The following is a 21,483-nucleotide window of genomic DNA, read 5'->3' as shown; positions in this document are numbered from 1 at the left end:
GGAGGAAAGAATGAGGGAGTCGGGAAAGGAAAGGGAGGGTGGAGTATGCATTTATGTCAACAAGAGGGTCAACAAAACCCACAGGTAGGTCTGCATTCCGAACTTGGAGATGCTGACCCTGTCCTTGCACCCCCTCTATCTTCCAAGGGAATTCCCTAAGGTCATCAGCTGGGTCTATTTCCGAACTAGTGCTATCACCAAGGCAGCAGGGAGTTCATTTTTTAGGGACTTTAACAGTTGCAGACTTGACAGTGTTTTGCCTTCAGTTCAGGGAAAACACCCTGGACTCTATACTATTGCAACATTATTATAAACATATACTGGCAATAGGGTTTGGGTTGATAAACAATGCCATTGTCCTTCGCCGATGACTGACCATCATCGACCACCAATGGCAAACTATGGCAGGGCCTTCTCCAAAGGCAGCTGGAGAACCAGTTGGTCTTTGAGGTAGAGTGTCTTAAATGTCTGTAAAGCGTCTTTGAGAACTTTGAAAAGCGCTCTATAAATAAAATGTATTATTATCCATCCATCCATCCATTTCCTTCCGCTTATCCGGGGCCGGGTCGCGGGGGCAGCAAGCTAAGGAGGGTCCTCCAGACATCCTTCTCCCCAGCAACACTTTCCAGCTCCTCCTGGGGAACCCCGAGGTGTTCCCAGGCCAGACGGGATATATAATCTCTCCAGCGTGTTCTGGGTCTACCCCGGGGCCTCTTACCAGTTGGACGTGCCTGGAAAACCTCTAAAGGGAGGCGTCCAGGAGGCATCCTGATCAGATGCCCGAGCCACCTCAGCTGGCCCCTTTCGACGCGAAGGAGCAGCGGCTCTACTCCGAGCTCCCTCCGGATGTCTGAGCTCCTCACCCTATCTCTAAGGCTGAGCCCAGCCACCCTACGAAGGAAGCTCATTTCGGCCGCTTGTATTCGCGATCTCATTCTTTCGGTCACTACCCAAAGCTCATGACCATAGGTGAGGGTTGGAACTTAGATGGACTGGTAAATCGAGAACTTTGTGCCTCGTTTCATGCATATCCATCCCACTTTTAGACACTTTAACTTGAAGGTGCTTATCTAATAATGGGTAACTGAAAGACCTTGAATGTTATCATTTTTTTTTAATTCACCGCGGCTCATTGTGATGTCTGGGTAGTAAACCACTTATGTCCACATTTCACATCAATGAAAAGTATGTTCATTCTAACGACAACTTTGTTTTGGTCGTTATCATTTTCACTAAGTGAGTCGAAACATATCTATGGTACAAAATCTGATCAGATTGGATACATTACTGTAATGGAAATCCAGCAATGTTTTTTTTTCCTGTTTTCTGAAACAAATTTTAGGTACTTGGTTTTGGTTGGACAACAACAATATGTAGGTAAGATCACAATGTATGATTTATGAATACAATAAATGTATGTACAATAAAATAATTAATGTACATACGAGTGGGTAGTGGAAGCAGAGGGAGTATAGTAGAAACAGAGGACAGCTCATTCAGCACATTGTGCTCAGCTGTGAAGCCGGAGCAGTTTCTTGTCCAGTTACCACACAACATGGAAGTAGGACATACTGAAATGTTTCAGGGTCTTCCTGATGTCTAGAGACACCAGGACCAAACTGTTCACAGGCCTGTTTTTTGTTCTAATAAACTCAGCATAAATGTATACAAGTATACAATAAATCCAATGTGTTGACAGTTTCCCTTGATCAGTTTTCATTAAATCTTGAGATTGACATTCCAGATGAAGTTCAAGTGTGATCATTCATCAGTTTTGCTAGGACTTCTCTATGTACCCCGCTTTTCTTAAAATACTGACTGTGTTTGCCATGTGAATACTTCAATAAAAAGTAAAAGAGAAAATAAAAAGATAATCGGATCATGATCAGTTCTCCATTGCAAAGCAACTTTTTTAATCCAAACATTCTGAACCACTGCATCAAATTTAAGGCAGGACCTATATCATTGTTCATGGGAATTTCCTGTCCTCAAACATTAGGAAGAAAATTGTATTTTGTTTGTCATCCATTTTTGACTTCGAACTTTGCTTGAGTGTCAGGTATTTCGACCTGACACCCCCCCCCCATTTATATCAATATGAGGGTAGTCTAAATAACAGGAACAGCCCTCAGTATGATGCAGTACAGTTCAACAGCACCACTCTATATGAGTAAAAATACATGTATGTGACAGCAGAACGTATGAGACTCCCAGAATGACTTATGGCTTGCAAAACCTGTCATCCATGTGGCCACACACACTCATACGCACACTTAACCCAGTCACTCTTGCATGTACAGTCAAGAACTCAATGCACACTATGTTGCTCAATTTGTCATTCACACATGTATGCACACACACGCACACACACACACACACACACACACACACACACACACACACACACACACACACACACACACACACACACACACACACACACACATCCATAGACAGTTACCATACTGTACTGGTTATACAGAGTTGCTTGGAGTGTGTGGCAGATCAGCTGCAGTTTTCAGGGAGGTGAGTTATTAAGATGTATGTGACGCCGGCTGCATCGTGGGAGAAGGGCCTTCACCACGGCGCTCACTTCAAAATGTGAATAATTAGGATGGATTTCCGCCTTGAGGGAAAAGCCGGTAGCAGCATCCTGGAAGCACATTAGCAGGGTGTCGAGGAGCTTTCTGACAAAAACAAATGGCCCCCCGTATGCCACAGGAGATACCGAGGAGCTCTTTTATTTTTTCTGTTCAGAGCCAGAAGTGCTTCTCAGTTAGACTCTGACGCATCAAGTCTCCTTAATGTGCCCACATACGCTGCACACACTGTGCGGAGCGCTTTGTGTCTGTCGGACAGGGAGAAATAATAGAACTGTACAGTAGGTAGGACTGCAAATACACACCACTGGACACTTTGCACCTGGAAAGAGACACAACTTCATATTAAGTGTTCACATTATTATTGTTATTGGACTTGGGATATCTTGAACTGCACAACTACTGGCTAGATTGACATGATGTTTGGTTTAGAGGATGATTTTAGATGACCTTCTCAGTTTTTGTGGCATGCACCACCACAAGGTTAAAAAAAAATTGCTACAAAAATAGCAATATAGCTCTACTGATGGCTGTACTCAGCAGACTCCTTTGAATTCTATTAAATGTTTGATTTTTAATGACGCCATTACTTCCTTTAGAAGCCCCCAGGACAACCATTTCATCCAATGCAAACATTACATTTTCAGACCCACCAATGGTTACAATGCTTTCATACCAAAACCCTAAGTCTGGCACAGAGAAAGGTCATTATTTCCAATGAACAGCTGCACTCTTTTGGGCAACTGCGTAAGACATGGCAGCACAGACTAGGCATCACTTTCTGCCAGCTTTACCAAGTTACTAAATCAACAATGGGATTATTTACATTCTTAGTTGCTTTGAGGTATTTTGTGTTGCTCTCCATTCAGCACACAATCTCATGCATTCCATTCACTGTTGGACATTTGGTCTGAAGCCAGCATAAGGCCCTGATCAGACAGAGCTCTTTCTGCAGGTTGAAATACAAGCAGCCTACATTTAAAAAAAAGATTGGAGTTGTGAATAACCGCTCCTCTAAATCATCCCATTGGACAGCGGAAAAGACAACAAAAAAGACGCAAGGCGCTCAGCAGCGCAAAAGCAGCTCGCATAGACTTCCTTCTCATTGAAGACAATTACAAAAACATGCACCAGGCTGCTAAAAGGTGCTCCGTCTGATCGGGGCCTAAGGCTTGAAGGCCCATTACTTATGACTAATACTATGAGCTGTGGTTGGAGATTGAGGCAATGATCACAGTGAAGACAAAGTTGTGTGTTGTTTTCCTGTGCTTTTATGCTGAATATGTTTTTGGCCATGCTAGCGGTGTGGTTTTAGTGACACTGCAAGTTTGCAAGAAATTAGGCTTTTCTGCTTTGATAACATTCAAAATATACATTTAGGTGTTTTGTTTTTTTTACTATTACCTACATACCTATCTACATTCTGAAGGTTTTTACTGAAAGGTTTGTACATATATCTAACATTTCCCCGAGTTATACAATATTTTATTACAAAAAAATTGAGAGAAAACTGATTAATGGCGTGATATAAAAATGGTACATCCCCTCTGTAAAAACCCCTAACCCTTGACCAATGTTCAGATTTCTGTTCTGGAAATGTATGCAAATTAGCAAATTTGATTAGATGTCTAATTGGCACATTTAAACATAACATTCTCAGAAAATGTGTAATAAATTATAATTATCTTAAAGTTAATAATGAACTGAGAACATTTCACCTATTATTTTTTTACCTTATTCACCAGGGTAGTCTCCCCTTTACCTCCAGAGCCACCATAACATTCTGATTGTGTTAGTTAGTGAAATATCTCAATAACTATTGGACAGATGCCAATATTTTCTTGCACATAAAGTTTACAATTTGCAACAACCCCCAGAAAAAGGTATTTCATGGTGACTAATGACAATGTAAGCTCCTGATCAGATACAAATGTGAATCATTACAGAATAAACTATAAACATTATAGGTAAACAAAATTGTCAGCATAATAACATGTAAATATAGTGAAACCTTTCTCATTAGTTTTTTTTTAACACAATTATTGTCCTTTTGTTTCCTTTTGTTTAACCCCTTACTGCTGAGCATTGTAGCTTCTGTGTTTCTGTTTACATAAAATCTGTCTGCCTCATAGACCTAGTGGTTTTCCTTGCAGTTTGGTTCATATTACTTTGTCTTTGCCCGTGGTAATGTCATCCACTGGATATTCACTTGGAATGTGGTTTATGTTAGATGCAACAATATCAGGGACGACAAGTCAAACATGAGAAATTCACATAAATAAAACTCAAACTGATACATTGTATTCTACAAGTCGTGCCCTTTAGTGTGGGCTCCGGGACATGTGTATGTGTGTTGTCGTTGTGTGTGTGTGTGTGTGTGTGTGTGTGTAGGGGATAGAGAGGGAGAGAGAGAGACAAAATGAGAGTGAATCATTCTCTCACTCTCACAGAGCTCACTTGCGGCATAGCCAGAGTTCAGTGGACACAACTCATGCATACAGTGCATGAAGATGAGTGTGTTTGTGTCTGTCTGTGTGTGTGTGTGTCTGTGTGTGTGTGTGTGTGTGTGTGTGTGTGTGTGTGTGTGTGTGTGTGTGTGTGTGTGTGTGTGTGTGTGTCTGTGTGTGTTTGTGTGTTTGGGGAGGGACCTGGCCAACAGGACAAACCACACAGAGGAATAAAGCAAATGAAGTGAGAGAGCAGATGAGACACCTTCTTCTCAGGTTGGAGTCACAGTAGGTGAGTTATGAATTCCAATGAGTTTGTCTAATTGAATGCACAGGCTGCTTTTCACATCAGCGTGTGGCACAGTACAACATTAAAAAGAAATGTAGCATCCTTTGAGAATCTGAAATCGATTCACCTCTTCTTCTATATAAAACAATATAAACTTTACAAGCGGACTGAAAATAAAGAGATCATAGAACACAGGACGGGGGTCTGAAAATCTGCTAATGGCCCCTAGAATTAGTTTGGTATTTTCATCAGATCTTTATTGAAGTACCATCAGAGAGATTGGATCAAATAGGCTTTTTTAAATTATTAGTAACTCTTTAGAATACAATCTGAAACTAAGGCTACAGTGTAATTATTCTTAAGTCGCAGTGTAGTTATGGTGTAGCCTACCAGTAGATCTACAGTAGGCCCTACATAGGCTACAAGGGAACAATATGTGACGTTAGGGAATAAGGGGGTTACAACCTAGGAAGTTAGCAATTTGTCTATTTACAGCCTACTAATCAGTTCAGGTCCTGGTGCTGATGGGGCCAAACCTGTGGCCCGGTAGGTATTTTAACAAGCAGGTACTTATTATATAATATTCTAACATTAACTGGAGTGGTCCGAGTGATACAATGATTATTGTTAGCCTGATCACTGCTAACCTCTAATTTCACTAATTTACCAATTTCTCTTCTTTCTTTGGGCCGTGTTGTGTTTGTGTCCATGATGAAGCCCAATTAATATTTGGGATTCTTCCTTCAGGCCAAAAATTTGGTTTCTTAAAAATTTTGGTTTCATGCTGATTCATTCCAATTCCCATCAGCCTCTGCTGTACTTTTTTTGTTTAGTGCTAAATAGCAAATGTTAACATATAAACTAAGAAGGAGGACCTTACGATCCCTATGCCTGACTGATTGTTAGCTTTGTCACTGTGAGCATATTAGCATGCTGACATTAGCGTTTAGTTGCGCTGTGCCTACAGCCTCACAGGGTTGTTAACATGGCTGTAGTAGACTGGTATGTTACTATGTGTCGGACAGAAACAATAAATAATAATATTGGTGGCGGAAATGGCAAAAAATACAGTGGATTTTAATATTTCATTGGGAAGTGAAACATTTGTCCTGACAGTAAAGATGTACTGCTGAGGATATTCATTTTGCTCTTTAATTAAAATTTGCCCATTTGTAGATAATATGGATTAGAATATTGGCGATGGGTATGTTCAAAATTAAGACAGAGGCCTCAAAATTATGATGTTTTTCATGAAAGTTGCAAAACCATAGCCATACATGTGGTCAGCAGTTTTACAGAGCAGTGTTGTGCAGGGATAGTGCATGTTATTATCAGCGTCAGTTTGAATGTGCTGAGACAGAAAATGACTCTACTTCTCGCTTGATTTATTCCCTCAGTAAACATTGTAAACATGAGTTTATGGTCTCAATCTCTAGTTTCAAGTCTTCTTCAATAGAGCATGATGTTCATTTAGTAAATGATGGTCCATTTAGAGTCAAATAGACCATAAAGCAGGGTATGCTTCAGGACGGGGCTACCTCTTGATTGGCAGGTTGTTAATCCCAGCTTTGTCCAGTCTGCGGTTTTCGTTTTATAACGTTAACCCTTTCAGTGTGTTTTCACTTCATGAAAGTTAATTGTAATATTTATGTTGCGCACTGTGATGACGATGACCATGCAGTTGCAGTAATTTAGCAGTTAGCGTCACTGACTAAACTAACAAAGATAAATGGATTCCATAAATGTACTACTTGGTTTTTACTAAAATGATTAACTTCTCCTCCATTAATTTACCACAGACTAGACAGTTTTTTTTTTTACAGAAGAAAGAAAATATATCTGCCAGCTCTGATTGGTTGTTCCTCCTCATATGGAAGTTGAACAATTTTGTATCTCGGGAGCTCAGTTGCAACGCCCTGAAAATACTGAATATTGTGAATGTGATGAGCCATAATTATCACAGGCCTCTAATATAGCCACCTACAACAATGCGTTCCTTCTGAAATCCACCCTGTGCCCAAGTGCGCCAAAGGTGTGCCAAGTTAGCCAAAAGTGAGTGCATATTAGTGCATGCGTGTGCTTGTGCATGGACACTTCAGGGTCCCGTTTTGGAATCTGAAAATATATATAGTGCCCCTACATTACTCTACTTTACATCAACAATAGTTGTTTACTGCTATGCTAATGCTGTGAATCTTGTATAGATAGCTTTTGACTTAACTTAAAACTACTTCAAACTTAACTGATCAATGTTTTGTGCATTTGTTGTGTTCCTTTGATGGAGTATATACTGCTGTCGTCAGCATACGTAAAGGATTGGGCAAATGGATATAGGGGCAGCTAAAATCTCCACAACCAAGAGCAGACTTAGACGCTATACTCCGGTTTTGGTGGTACTTGGTCAGTTCCAGCAAGCAGCGGGCGTACCCCGTACCCCGGCGTACCGACCCCGCCTCAATTGGTTTCGGTGTACGCCGGTCGAAAATACAAGCAAACCTTATGTTATGTACCACTCCTGTGTATAATTGGGTAATGTAGTCATTTAGTCTGGATTGAGATACGAATGCTTTTCTCACAAACTACAATACCCATAGTTCCTCATTTACACGTGACGTCTGTTGACATCTGCCGGTAGGCCAGTCACACGCGACTCACAGTCCATTCTACGAGGCTCTTTGAGAGGTAGTTAGCCACTGAAATGTCAAGTTTTTCATCCCCTAACAGACTGCTCATTTGTTGCAATTCGTTTGCTATTGACACTTTTTCCCCCTCGTGCTAAAACTAAAGCTACAGTAACACGGCGGTGGCAGAGGCAGCCAGGCTGACAAGCTAACATTAGCTAGCAACACAGACTCTCACACAACGTTAGTGCGTATTTTGTAATGCTGAAAGTTAGTAATAGTGGCGTAATTAAACGAGTGGTTTGTACACCAATAAAGGCATAGCATACTGGCTCTGGTGTGAGAGAATGCACTGAGTTCGTCAGAAATAGCTTGCACAACACCATCACCGTTTTGTAACATACTGGCGTTATGTTTTTGAATGATTTATGGTGTTGGGACGAGTCGATACTATCCTGTCTTCAATTCGGCGTACACCCTATCTACCAAGCAGTCTCTGTTTCTCTAATTATTTGACATTTATTACAGATGTTCCAGTTACTCTCCAACCAAAACAATGTTACTTCCTTGTAGATGACGTTTCGGCTATTACACTCAATTGTTAACTGCTGTTAGGTGTTTGTTTTTTTGGGGGGGGGGTCATGTATGCGATTACACAAAACGTCCTCCTTTATGTTGATTCTTGTTTAGAAAAGGCTGCTTTAAACTAAGAGCTCTCCTGTTTTAGAGTTCAGGGTGGATTTGAATTGCAACACTAGCTTGCTGTGCTGTTGATAGGTTATGTCATATAGAGGTTATGTCATGTAGAGGTTATGTCATGTAGAAACCATACTGCCGTGGAAGTTCTGGCCATTATATGTGTCTATGCGTCTGTCTGCCCTAGAACTAAGCTGTGGAACCGGTGAATGGAAGAGAGCATCAGAGAACTATGTCTCCTCCTCGGCTCACAGGTGCTCTGCGCTCCTTCTCCAATGTCAGCAAGAAGGAGGACATCACTGAACAGCTCTATGATCTGAAGGTGAGGCCAGCTGGTGGACGGTTGGAAATGAGGATTGTCACAATAGAACGTTGAATTCAGTTAAATAATGTAGCGTGACATCTAAGCTTCACATCGTCAGTGTTTCTTAACTCTACTTTAATGTTTGAGTGTTCTGTTCCACCATTTAACAGCTACTGGATGTGGTGCTGAAATTTAATTACATTTTTTTTAGTAAGAAGTCAATGGAGAAGACCAAAGGTGTATGAAATAGATTGCATTAACTATTATGCACCTTCATGCCAATAGGATATCTTGAAAATATATGATAGGAAGTGTCACAAATCATCGCTTTCCTGTTACTTAACTTTGCCCTAAAACTCATCATGCAGTGTCAGCCAAGGGCCAAAGTTGAGATTTTTAAGGCATAACGTGGTATGTTAAAATCTCAGTTGACAAATTTCTATTGCCTTACCTTATATGATGTCATGTTCTTAACCAAACCTACGCTGAAGCAAATCTATTGTTTGTAGTGGTTTTATAATTAATTATTTTGGAGGAAAGTACACATATACAGCAATACTGTGTGGCAGGTTTTGGTTATAAGTATGTCCATTTAATTTGAATTGTATACTGCACTGCATTCTGCAGCACTTTTCTATCACATGTACAGATAATATGTGGCTTGATTGAGCTAATTGAGGATCTATTTCCATTCGTTCATTAATTATCAAAATTCTAGTTTATATATGATTTGGAAAAATCGCTTACGTTTTCACACAGCCCACATTGTTGACAAGTACCTTTTCTCATTAGTTAACTTGCTTGCTTGCAAGTTCATTAAGTGCACATTCACACTGTATGCATTCTGCAAATTAATGGATTTATCTGGCAAATGAATAGTTTATGTACGCTTATGAAATGGTCAAATATTTGTTTCTATCTGCATATGACATGGTTAATACAGCCTGAGGAAATAACACCTATATTTCGATCTTATTCTTGTTATTTTCCATAAATTCACATGATTTCCCCACAAATTCTTGTTTATTCCCAAGGAAAATTCCACCTTGAAGTTTGCAACCCTAATTCTGACCGAGTATAAAGACCCCTCAAGCCCCTAGTGATGGTCCAGTAGTGTCAAGGATGGTGTATGTGGAATTGAGGCAAAACACACCTCATTCATGGTAATGAAGTAACATGTCACCCAGTGCAATAGTGTGTTTTAAATACCTTTTGGAAAACAATGTTGTGCTATGCCACAGAAGAATGAGGCATACCAGGGTTTGGATACACAAATCACTTGTTCATACTTTCATTGTTGGTTGTCATGGAATTTTATGACAATAATAAAAACCTTTAGTATTGCAGACATTATCCTTAAACAATCAGTTCCAACCATGCCATATTTAAAACTGATACACATGCAGGATGTTTTGTTCACATAGTAACATAAGCTAACTGCTTTAAAGAAATCCAGCAACAGAAAATAATGTGGCTTCTGCTGTGGCAACGTGTTAGCCAATACTAAGAAATCAATTATTCTGAATACCTGTGATTGCTGTGGCACCACACCTGAATGAAACAGACACATATACAGGCAGTAAATATTGTGCATTTGGTGATACTAGCTAAAATCATGCTATCCACAACAAGCAGAGTAATAGTATTACTGTTGTGGAAGTAAATAGTTGATGATTGTTGACACCTCTAGCTTAAGCTGAGATAACCATGATTGTATTTGTGTTATTAATGCCCCTTTATTGTATAACCATATTCAAAAAAAGCTAAATCAATAAGTCAGATGAATTTGTCAGCATGTTTCACCACACTAAATATTCTACCAGAGCAAGAAATGTGTGCTGCTCTGACACTCACTGGAGGGTTCTATCTTTGGAAGGTTGTTTTTCTTCCAACACTGTGAGCAAGCAAGTAATGTGATTATGGATGTTACAGATTTTTTTTTTAAATCTTCGATGACACATCTTGCGTACTGTATGGCTCTTCTCCATCTCCCCAAAGTAAGTTTTTACTTTGGATGGAATATCACAGATGTAGACTGTGCTCCAGACTTTGTTTCACTTTAAGATACAATTTCAACATCCGCTGTGAGAAACCGTACCAGTGTATGTGATAAGACTGACGTTTAGTATGTTTAGCTCTGGAGGAGGAGCGACAACGTCACGATGTCACGATCATTTATATGTGAAAACGTGCTGGTAAACGGCAACACTTATATGTGTGTGTGACACTTGTTCTCGTATGTCCAAAACTATTTATGACACGTCACTGCTTGATAGGTAATGCATCTGTCGGCTCTATAGAGAACTACATGACACACAGATTATTGAGGCTAATGTCACCTACTAGCAGTATTAACACTATCCCTGTCTACACAAAGTTAGCTGCTGCAGGTAGTGAGCGATGACTGGAGAGTGTCCCAGACCATCAACAACACAGAGCACAGATCACCTCTCATGCTATATATTAATAACATAATGGTGTTAGTTTGTGTATGAAATATCTGCTGTTGGTGATCAAAATATATCAGACAAATACATGACAGATGTCTAGTGCAACAACTCCTAATCTTAGATGCCTGTGGTGTAAATAGAGCTGGACTCATACCAAACTGTGTCAACACTGAATTTATTATCAGCTGCAGGGGATCATGAAAAGAGATTCTGCACACCTGTTTGTGACTTTATTTTTCTCTGAATTATTATTGGCATAACAAGGTGATGCATTTTTTAAACCAGTGAATCTTCACTGGCCTCTCATCTCAATCCAAGATCTCTCACATCTCGATCCGATAACGATTCTTTTATACAGCTTTTGATGTTGTTTACAATATAAAAAGCTGTCTCTTATCTTTTCAATGCCAGTATCTGTTTGACCCATCTCCTCTTTCAGTTCCGTTTTCTATCCTGTGTCTTGTACTTTTGACATTATTTGCCGATGGACAATATTTGGCTGGGTTTCTGCAGGGTTGGGTCCATTTTTACAGGTTTGCGTTCATCAATTTTTACATTTGGCTTTTGCCATTTTAATACGTTTGTCTTTTATCCCAACTTTTTCCAATCAAAATGTCTTTTCACTCCATCTCAGTGATTTGTTTTTCAAAGTCGCCTCATCCTGGGACTTGAAATGAAATTGGGAGCCGTATTCAGCCATTTCCTTTTACCTGGCTCAGCTCCAGTTAAATCTTCTCAGCAGAAAAGTGCTTCTCCAGGGAAAAGATGGCTGAAGTCACTCTGAGATTATCTCTGAGCTTGTGTTAAAATGCTTAGTTTAGGAAGACATGGAGATGCGGATTGTAATGGAGTCATTGTGTTAATGCTTCCCTTGACCTCAGAGTCAGACCTGCTCAGATTTAATACTCCACTGCTCTGATAGCTGAAGCTTTAAAGAAAGTTACTTTCATTAACACTGACTTTTCTACAGAACTACTGAGGATGCATGTGTTACTATGGTGTGGAACGCATATTATCAAAATAGCATCATTCTGTATCTGTATCTGAGTTGTTGCTATACCGATACCATTATCAGAAATGCCTCTGATGACGCCTAAAATGTTGGATCAGGTATCGGTGAGTCTATGCACCGATCTGATATCATGTTATCATATAATTTATCATCTCATTTAGGCTATACATGAACAACAACAACACATGTACAGTATGTTGTTGAGATATTGTTGTTATAGAGCACTTTTTTGATGAAGGGCCGAGTTTAAGTTCAACCCAGCACTTTTCTGCCCGAGAAAAACGCTGTATGGACACAAGCCCTAAGCATTTCTCTCCTTTGGAGTTGTTTGAAGTAAATCAATACAATAACACAAATCATATGAGACCCAATTTTTATTCCTTGGAGCCCGTAATGATTCAGTCCCATCAGGTGTCTCTGGGTTCTGTTGTGAGGAATTCTAACCAAAATGACGGGGCTTGCAGTGTTTTCTCTAAAAGGATTCTATACGGGCTTATTAGGAGCACTCCACCAATTTTACACATTAAGGTCAGTGTACTGGTCTCCGGGAGTACTACTCAGCCTGTAAAAACTGTTGTACAGTTTCTTCTGTGGCTCTGGAGGACCTTTCTCTAACAGAAAGCCACAGGGTTGCAGAGTTCAGAAGCTTTGCTTTATGGAAAAGTTGATGTTCTTTGTCCTTATAAATAAATACATTTAATTAATGAATTGGGCCAAGCAAAGATAAAAACCCTGGTATGGTTCTTGAGTTTCATCAAAATAATTTAAGAACAATAAGAATCATATAAAGGATATATGTAAGATGAACAACACCATCTCGGTGAACGACCACGCTAACAGCAACACGTCCTGCAATGGCAAAATATCTGACCAATACATTGGGAAACTGTTGGGCTACATTAGTCTTTTCCAAGGTTATAAGAGCAGTGAGTGCTCCTGCTCTCCTTCTTGAAACGTAATTGTGTTTCTCTCTGTTGCTCTAGACCAAGCGACTAAAGAGACGGGAGCTGTTTGCCAGAGAGGGTCTGACGTGGCAGAAGATTTTCCATTTCTGCTCTGAGCATCAAGACAAAGCTAAACAGCAAGCTGCCAGTCAGGAACTGAAGAGCCTCCTTCTGGCAGCCAAGGAAATTGGTAATTAACTCCTCAGCCTCAAATCCATTTTCATTTCTTTCAATCTATTTTCATGTATTTGTGTTTCACTGATGAAAAAAACTGTTGTGAACAACAGGCCGCCGTTTTCTGTTTTTAGACTGCTTGTCTAAATGTGATACACTTACCAGCCGCTGAAATGATCTGTTAGTGTTTTGTGTCTTTGTAGGATCGGAATTAGAAATGGTTGGGAGTTTATAAGGAAGAGCTTCTTTTGTCTGGCTTTGATAAATGGTCCACCTAAAAAGACAATTCACGTAATAACATTTGGTGGTGCTCACAGTTTTGATAAATGGCATGTGAAAACTTCAGCAGCAAAATGTTTTCCTCCAAAGAAATGGGGTTCTCATAGATCCTTTGAATTCCTAAAAGGTCTTGAAATAAAATCAAACAAGTTAAGGTTATAAATTGATTTAAATTTACTGTCAATTTGATAACTAATAATATATGTACACATAAGAAATTCAAGATTTTTAAAAAGTCGAACCGACAGCTATAGCTGACAGCAAAGAACAAACCACCTTTTTTTTTTTTTTTTGCACCGTCCCAGAACCATCAAACAACTGTTTATTCAAGTTTCTCGCCAAAAACTACATTTGACAACATTACAGTATAGTTTGAACGCACATAATGCCAGTCAGTGCAACCTCTGGTAACGTTAGCTTTTAGCTCAGTTATCAGCAGGATTGTGGGAGAGACCCAGATGCTGCTGTGTGCCGATGTAAATCTATTATGCGGTAGAAGGTTTGTGTTTTTCATAGTTCCGGTGAACGGACCCTTTAAACCAAACAGTTAAACTACAACATGTATGTTTAAGTCTTTTGGTGTGCAGATCTTTTTTTCTGGCTCATAATTGAATCAATGGACAATACTGATTCACTCACCTTTAAACTGACTTTCAGATATGTAATTGAGGTAATTGGGGTGTAAACGACCTCATCTCCTTATTTTTTAATCCTCTAAGGTGTGTCTAGCAAGGTCACATTGTCCCAGTGTTTCTCTACCATTAAACTAGTGAGTAAAACTGATATGAATCATTGATAAAAGGGACAGTATGTTATAACCCAGTCCGTTAAAAAAACACTTTATTTAAAGGGTAGAATCTTTTTAAAGGATCATGGGGGTCTTATTATGTCTGGTCTATGTGCACACTCTTGGCATCCAATGTCTGTTCCCAACATTTGACCCATAGGAGTGCCATAATTCGGATTCTTCTGATGATGTTCCACTGATTATGGGTTTTGAGTGAGTCAGACGTTTCTGCAACTTACAAAGTGCCAAGAAAAAAAAATCATTGACGGCTGATTGCAAAGAAAAAACAAAACATTTATTATGCTACATGAACAACTCATTTCCATGTCTAAAAATGTGGAGTTTTGATTCTTAATTAGCCACAGGATGCCAACAGAGAGGTCTAACTCAAATCTGCACAAGAAGTCAATGAGTTTCTTTCAAAATGCATCTACAGCCCTGCTCTGTAGCTTGGAACAGTTGCCAGTCAGTCATTGTAGAAGAAGTGGACGTCTGAAGTACAGAAGATAATTCTTCAAGAAAAAACGGTCCACCTGCAGCACAGTATACTGTAATCTGGATTAAGAGTTTAAGGAATTAAATAAAAATTGGTATGGCTCCTCGAAAAAGGCTTTTCACAGCAGATATTTTGACTTTTCATGCAGTAGAAGGAAAAGCACAGGTACCTCATTAATTACATTATAGCACTTTGTCTTGCCATTTCCGATGTTGTTCCCTGTGCAGTTAGCCATGTCGGCTATTCCAGAGGGAACACTCTCTGTGTTCCTTTGCAGTGATTCCTATAAGAACCATGTTTATGTGGAAAGCTGTTGGAAGTTTCGTCCTGGTTTCCCCAAATCTCTACAACAGATGGGCCATCTTGACTCATAAAACATAAAAAAAGTTAGATCACCAATTATTGTTGGTGAAGTTAGAAAAAATGTTGCACACTGTGGCTCCATATGCATTTCTCTTTTATTCAGATTATGTTTTGGCCCTCAGGCCCTCTTCAAGATCAACTATCATAGTAAGACACATTACAGAGGCCGCACCTTCCGATGGTCCATAGATAATCATGCTCCATCACTGGGTGGCCTTCTGCGAATCAATATAGAGATTTCAATTTGAAATACAAGTTTTTGTTTATGAAGTCAAAAATGTGAAGATGCAAAAATATTGATAGGATTTCTAATATATATATATAGTCAAAGTCAAACATCAGATCATGATAAACGGCATAAATAACTTGATGTAAATCTCCAATAGATAGAGGTACATTCCACTGTATTCAATCCGTGAGGTTCTCAGACGATGGATCCATTAGTGTTTCCTCCTGGAAAGTAAAACATCCAAATGACCTCCTCCTTGGGAAGTGATGCCTTTTTAATCCCAATATATGTTAGAGGGGAAATAGAATCATTTAACCCAACAACATGTGCTGCTGCTGGATAATTATTGTTGATAAGATAAACAGCTGCCTTGACATGAACTAATTCCTTTAATAGAGGTCTGTTTTTGTGAGGAGGGATGTTTAAAACTGTTATTCCGATAAATATAACTACAGAGACTGGAGCAACCACAGCACCGGTTGTCCTTCAGGGAGAGGTAGCTAAGTAGCTTGAGCTGTACTGATTGAAGAGAAGGTTTTTACCTTTTATGTACCGTCAGAGGTCGTTCTTTGAATACGTCGTTGAGTTGACAATCAGATTCAAGTATATGCCAAAGCTAAACGGTTGTGTTAGACTTCCTCGTTGTCCGTCATTTTGATAGACAGTGTTGTAAAAATTCTGTCAAAATCTATTATTACCCGTCACTATTGAAATGTTGGGCTGTGATTTTTATCCAATACACGTTTTGTTGAATTCAGTGAATATCTTGCTTCTTTGAAAGGCTGCACCAACAAATATGGATTTTTCCTTTGACACAAAAGGTGTGAATTTTGAATAATGATGACATCTATCTTTTTTAATGGATTTTGACTTTCCGACGGACACAACAGAGACGAAGACAGTGCACCTGCTAGTTGTTAGGTAAGGATATAGGTGGCTCAGGGTGTTTGTATTTGCCCCATACAACACAACCATGAGTTGTGTTTTCAATGCCTCTTCTCAGGCAACTTTTGATTCCTCCACATACTTTACACTGGCAAGGCTCTGGTTGACTACCCTTTGAAGCCTCCATGTGGATGTTCCTACTTTTGTGGTCATTCAGCGCAGTCCTTCATCTGTTCTGCACAAGTAGAATCCTCTATAATATGATTATATGTCTGTGTGTGTAAATATTACACGGCCATTTCATTATGTTTTAGGAAAACAAACCTGGTTATGTTGTTTTATTTCAGTCGCAGCACCAGGACAGATTTATTGTTTCCTTCTAGTTGAAAATCCGTTTCCCTCATGTTCCTGTCAAAATCCTGTTTTCTGGCAAATAAGTTTTAATCTGCAGGACTGACTAAAATGGAGACTTATGTTTTAAAGGTAAGGGATGATCAGAGTCTGCCCTTAGTGAAGTACTTCTAGCAGTAGGTTTTCTGAACAGATCGATTAGCTATGTTACGCTCCCTCTGTGTAGGTGGTTATGCAGGCTTCTCTGTGCTTTGGTGACATAGCCAGACCGGCCGCACATGCTTTAGTTAGTGCATGTTAGTGCATGTGAGCGTGCCCCCCTGGCTTGCTAATGGTCGCTGTTCTGCACTGCTCTCATACGGCGGTTGCAGCTGTTAACACGGACGCGTAGCTCCCACCCTCCGGTTCCCCTCAGGTAAACACTGCGAGCGCTGTCAGTACCTTTGTGCTGTCGAGGGGCCAACAGTTCCTGTCACTAATGGGACTTGGTAACAAAGTTAGGCTTAAAACTGGAACAGATGAAAAGCTGGTCTGAGGCAAGGGAATGCATATTTCTCTGTCAGTAGATATTCTACTTTATAGTTTTAATGGATTGGTGTACAGCTACTACTGGCGCACACTGCACGTCTATATCATTTGCTCATAAATATGTATTTAAGGTCCAGGAAGGATACAGAGATAAGTGTGTGTTCGTGTGGTTTTAGAAGTGTCATCTTTGAGATTGACTCCAGAAACAGGTGTTTGACAGCATGCTGTACATGCTATATTCCTCCCTCTACGACTTCAAGTGTTAGCTGCAGTTCATGAGTCAATTATGGCGCTCTCTGATGAAAGTCTGTGATGATTCTGATTTATGGCTTTTCTCTCCATTTATGGCAGTATATTTTCTCCTCATTCTCCAGTCAAGAGGAACAGGGTTTGTTGTTGTTGATGTTCCAATAATGCTTTATCTGTTGAACCTGCCCTCAGACAATGTGGCTGGATCCAAATAAAAAGTTAGTGTTGAGCACATTCTGGTGAGGATGAAAGCAGCCATTCTGCTCTGCTACGTGCAGCAACGAGTCTGGCTCTTTCAGACTCTTTTAATTGGTTTAAATCCCTTTCATCTGTTTTGCCTTTCCTCTGCCTCTCCAACGTTCTTCACTCTGTTCTCCCTCTGTCTCGCTGACATTTTCTCCTCTAATTGGACAATTACTCTGTATTCCTTTTTTTTTTTTTAAGTGCAGATCTGGTTAAGCATGAATTGTTTGGAATATTATTTAAATAAGGTGCAGGGACCTTAAACAGTGAGCTCATGTTGGAGTCTTTACTGCTCAGAGGAGAGGCTGCTGATTCTTCTCTGAAGCTATACATAGTGCACAGCTCAGATTAAACGACCATGCAAAACAGCACTGCTGTCTCATTACGACTAATGGAAATCAGTTGTAAAAATAAATAAATAATTTATATATATGTGTATATATGCCCAGCTCCAGGCCACTGTGTAGAAATGTTTCTGTAGCCTGCAGACAGTTACTTTAACCTCATGGCTCTGTTTTTTTACTCTGATATGATATATCAGATGTGAGACCTAATACAGACAGGGGGTGTGTCTTTCCAAATTGTGTCAAATCAATTGAATTTACCACAGGTGGACGGACTCCAATTAAGGTGCAAAAAACATGTGAAAGATGATCGATGAGTGTGGGGCACAGCAAAGGGTCTGAATACTTTCTCATTGTGATAGTTCAGATTTATTATTTTATTAATTAGATACTGTTTTGGATTGATGGATTGTGTGGGAAATTGTATTTGAAAAATTGAAGGGGTCTGAATACGTCTATGAAATTTTAGTGTAATTTTTGTCATGCATTCTATTATTTTTTCTCTTTTAAGCTTTTTGATTGCCCTATATGTTGTTTACAATCGTCATGGTCACTGTTGACTTGTTCTAGAAGCCTCAAGGCAACCTTAACATAACATCCACATCCGCACCACCTAACAATAGTTACCATGGTTTACCTTTTAAAATGTGTGGGTGTGCTGCCTGCATGTTTTCACAGATCATCTCAGTTGTTTTGTTGCTGCTTCTTGTCAATTCTCAGTGGATTGTAACGTTACTGACTGAGACATAATGTCACTGAATGTCTTGCAGAAGGTCAAGCTGGTGATTAACTTCTTAACAAGATTAATTTTTGGGTAACAGGATGCTGTTTTGCTGTTTTTACTAATCAGGAGCTACAGTGTGAAGTACTACCCTGAGCCTTCCTCGTAGCACTTATTGTATTCGTATTAGTTTGTTGCACTTATTGTTTTCGTAGTAACTTGCTTCTGCACTATACTTTTGCTCTGGTTTATGCTTTTAGATGCTTGTTTAAGAAAAGAGATGCACTCATGACTTCTGGTGACTAGTAGTTCTCTTGAATACCTATGTCGCTTTGGATACATTACATTACATTACAGTCATTTAGCAGACGCTTTTATCCAAAGCAACTTACAATCAGTAAGCGTCTGCTAAATGACTGCAATGTAATGTAATGTAATGATTGAACAGATGCATGTTCGTCGTTAAACAAGACTTTGAACTAATGAAACAATAAGTTAATTTGTCCATTTGACGTCTTTCACATTATACTTCCTTTAATTAGTTGACGAAAAGAGTACTGCATTTTGTCATAGCTTTTTTAAATGTTACTTTTTCTCATTTCAGTCATAACAAAAATAGGTCTTAATTGTCAGTACAATTAAGTCCAAGTATAAAGCAGCATACAACCCAAAGACTCATAAAAAATACAACTACCTCAAAATATAAAGCTAATGTTTATCCTTTTTTCTTCTTGGACCTCCTTGATTTCTTTGTTTATTTGTCTGTTTCTGTGTATTATTGAGCGTAAGTAACCGGAGTCAAATTCAATAAAGCTGATTCTGATTCTGATTCTGAAAACTGTAATAACTTCAGTACTTGAGTAAATGTAATTGGTGATTTCCCACCAATAATTAACAGATATGAGTTATACAAACCTTCTGGTTAGTGGGTTTGCCAAGGGCTCCCAAATCACTACACGTGCCTCTGGCTGTAGAGATCACTACAATCATGACATCAAAGTGTGAACGTGTTGTGTTTTGTTTTACAGTGGGGACTGAACATGGTCAGGCAGCCATTGAAAGTGCTGCTGTCTTTCTGTTTGAGACCTTCCACAACAAAGACCATGTGGGCACAGAGGAGACCCGGGCCATCAAGCAGATGTTCGGCCCCTTTCCGTCATCTGCAGCCGAAGCCTCCTGTGCCTGCGTGGCTCGGCTGGTGGCTCCACTCGGAGACTCCCGAGTTGAGAACTTCATCCAGACCCTGAGCTCCCGTCACAACCCCCAACGGGGCTCCGCTTTTGGACGCAACATTGCCTTCTCGCATGACTGCTACGCACTGGATCCTCTGGAGGACCTGCCCTGCTCCGGCATCCATGAGGAGAACACGGGTCTAGACTTCATCAACTTCCTCAACAACCAGCAGAGTGGGAGAAAGAGCGCCGGTGAGGAAGAGGGGTCCAGCTCAGGAAGAGCTCTGAACTCTGGTGATGGAGCCATCCTTAGAACAGAGGTGGAGAAGTATTTGGACGGAGGCAACATGATCTCCTCCAGCCCAGAGGAGCTGTGCACCTCCCTGTTTGAAATGCTGGCCTCCCACAAGAGCGACGATGAGCTGCAGAACGAGGTTTGTGTCACTGGGAAATATAATCTGATAATTAGATTCGGTATCTGATAAATTGTTCTTAGGAAAATAAGCTTAGTGCGGCTCAGCAACTGTTTATGTGTAAAATTGACAACATAATAGCTTAAAACGATTCCTGACACAGAATCAGCACAACTACAAGGGTGTTTGACATAGAAACAAGTCAATTCAGTTACATTTAATTTCACTGATTAAGACCAGCACACCTGCAGAGCAGACGCTCCACTCTAAGTCAAGTATCATGTTTTCCCTGTGAGACTCCCGTTTGAATGCCTTTGCTCATCATCTGTGATGTGAAAACATCCGATTTCCACACAGATAGAGCAATTAAAAGTGTGCTTCCTGCTCTCAGTTCGGTTCTGAAATCTGCCGATGGGCTGTGAAGAGGTCTGTCAGCCGAACTGGACTACAGTAGAGGAGGTTGTATTGCTTTAGCTGACACCGTGGAAAACACCAGAACTGAGAGCAAAGCTCAGCCCTCAGTTTCCGTCACACTTCTCTATTACCAGTCCAGTCAGTTAACGGTGAGGTCATTTTTGTCTCAGACTCTGTTTGTAAGAGTTTCTAGACGTGCTGTTATTCGCTGTTGATCCGGGCTTCTCAACTGATAATTGGTCGTCTGATAAACTCCTGGTAAAGCACCACATGGATCATTTTGAACTTGAAGAGTCAACTATCCACATGGTATTTCTCAGACATGAAGTTTGACCTGTCCTAATGGTACGTTTAATATCTCGGGGCTCTATTGATTCGGTAATCTTGACCTTCAACGGCAGGCCTTTTGGGTTTGATCCAGACGCTGGATTCATCATGTCTTGGCTTTTAGACCAAGCCGTCCTTGACCTTT

At 40.0% G+C, this 21,483-nt stretch overlaps 1 protein-coding gene across 1 annotated transcript in view; it reads left to right on the top strand.

Moving 5' to 3' along the window:
• The first annotated feature begins 7,948 nt into the window (after positions 1–7,948).
• The window catches only part of ascc3 (activating signal cointegrator 1 complex subunit 3), a 141,740-nt gene continuing 128,205 nt past the window's right edge, over positions 7,949–21,483 (top strand). The window contains exons 1-4 of the mRNA XM_054621123.1: positions 7,949–8,018; positions 8,841–8,975; positions 13,403–13,553; positions 20,041–20,618. Of these exons, the coding sequence (XP_054477098.1) occupies positions 8,886–8,975; positions 13,403–13,553; positions 20,041–20,618 (819 nt within the window). The 5' untranslated portion in view covers positions 7,949–8,018; positions 8,841–8,885. The remainder of the gene's footprint in view (positions 8,019–8,840; positions 8,976–13,402; positions 13,554–20,040; positions 20,619–21,483) is intronic.

The sequence above is a fragment of the Anoplopoma fimbria genome, chromosome 20 (assembly GCF_027596085.1).
Source record: "Anoplopoma fimbria isolate UVic2021 breed Golden Eagle Sablefish chromosome 20, Afim_UVic_2022, whole genome shotgun sequence".
In the NCBI taxonomy this organism is placed as follows: domain Eukaryota; kingdom Metazoa; phylum Chordata; class Actinopteri; order Perciformes; family Anoplopomatidae; genus Anoplopoma; species Anoplopoma fimbria.
Note: the sequence above shows the minus strand (reverse complement) of the source record. Positions and strands in the feature narration are given on the sequence as shown.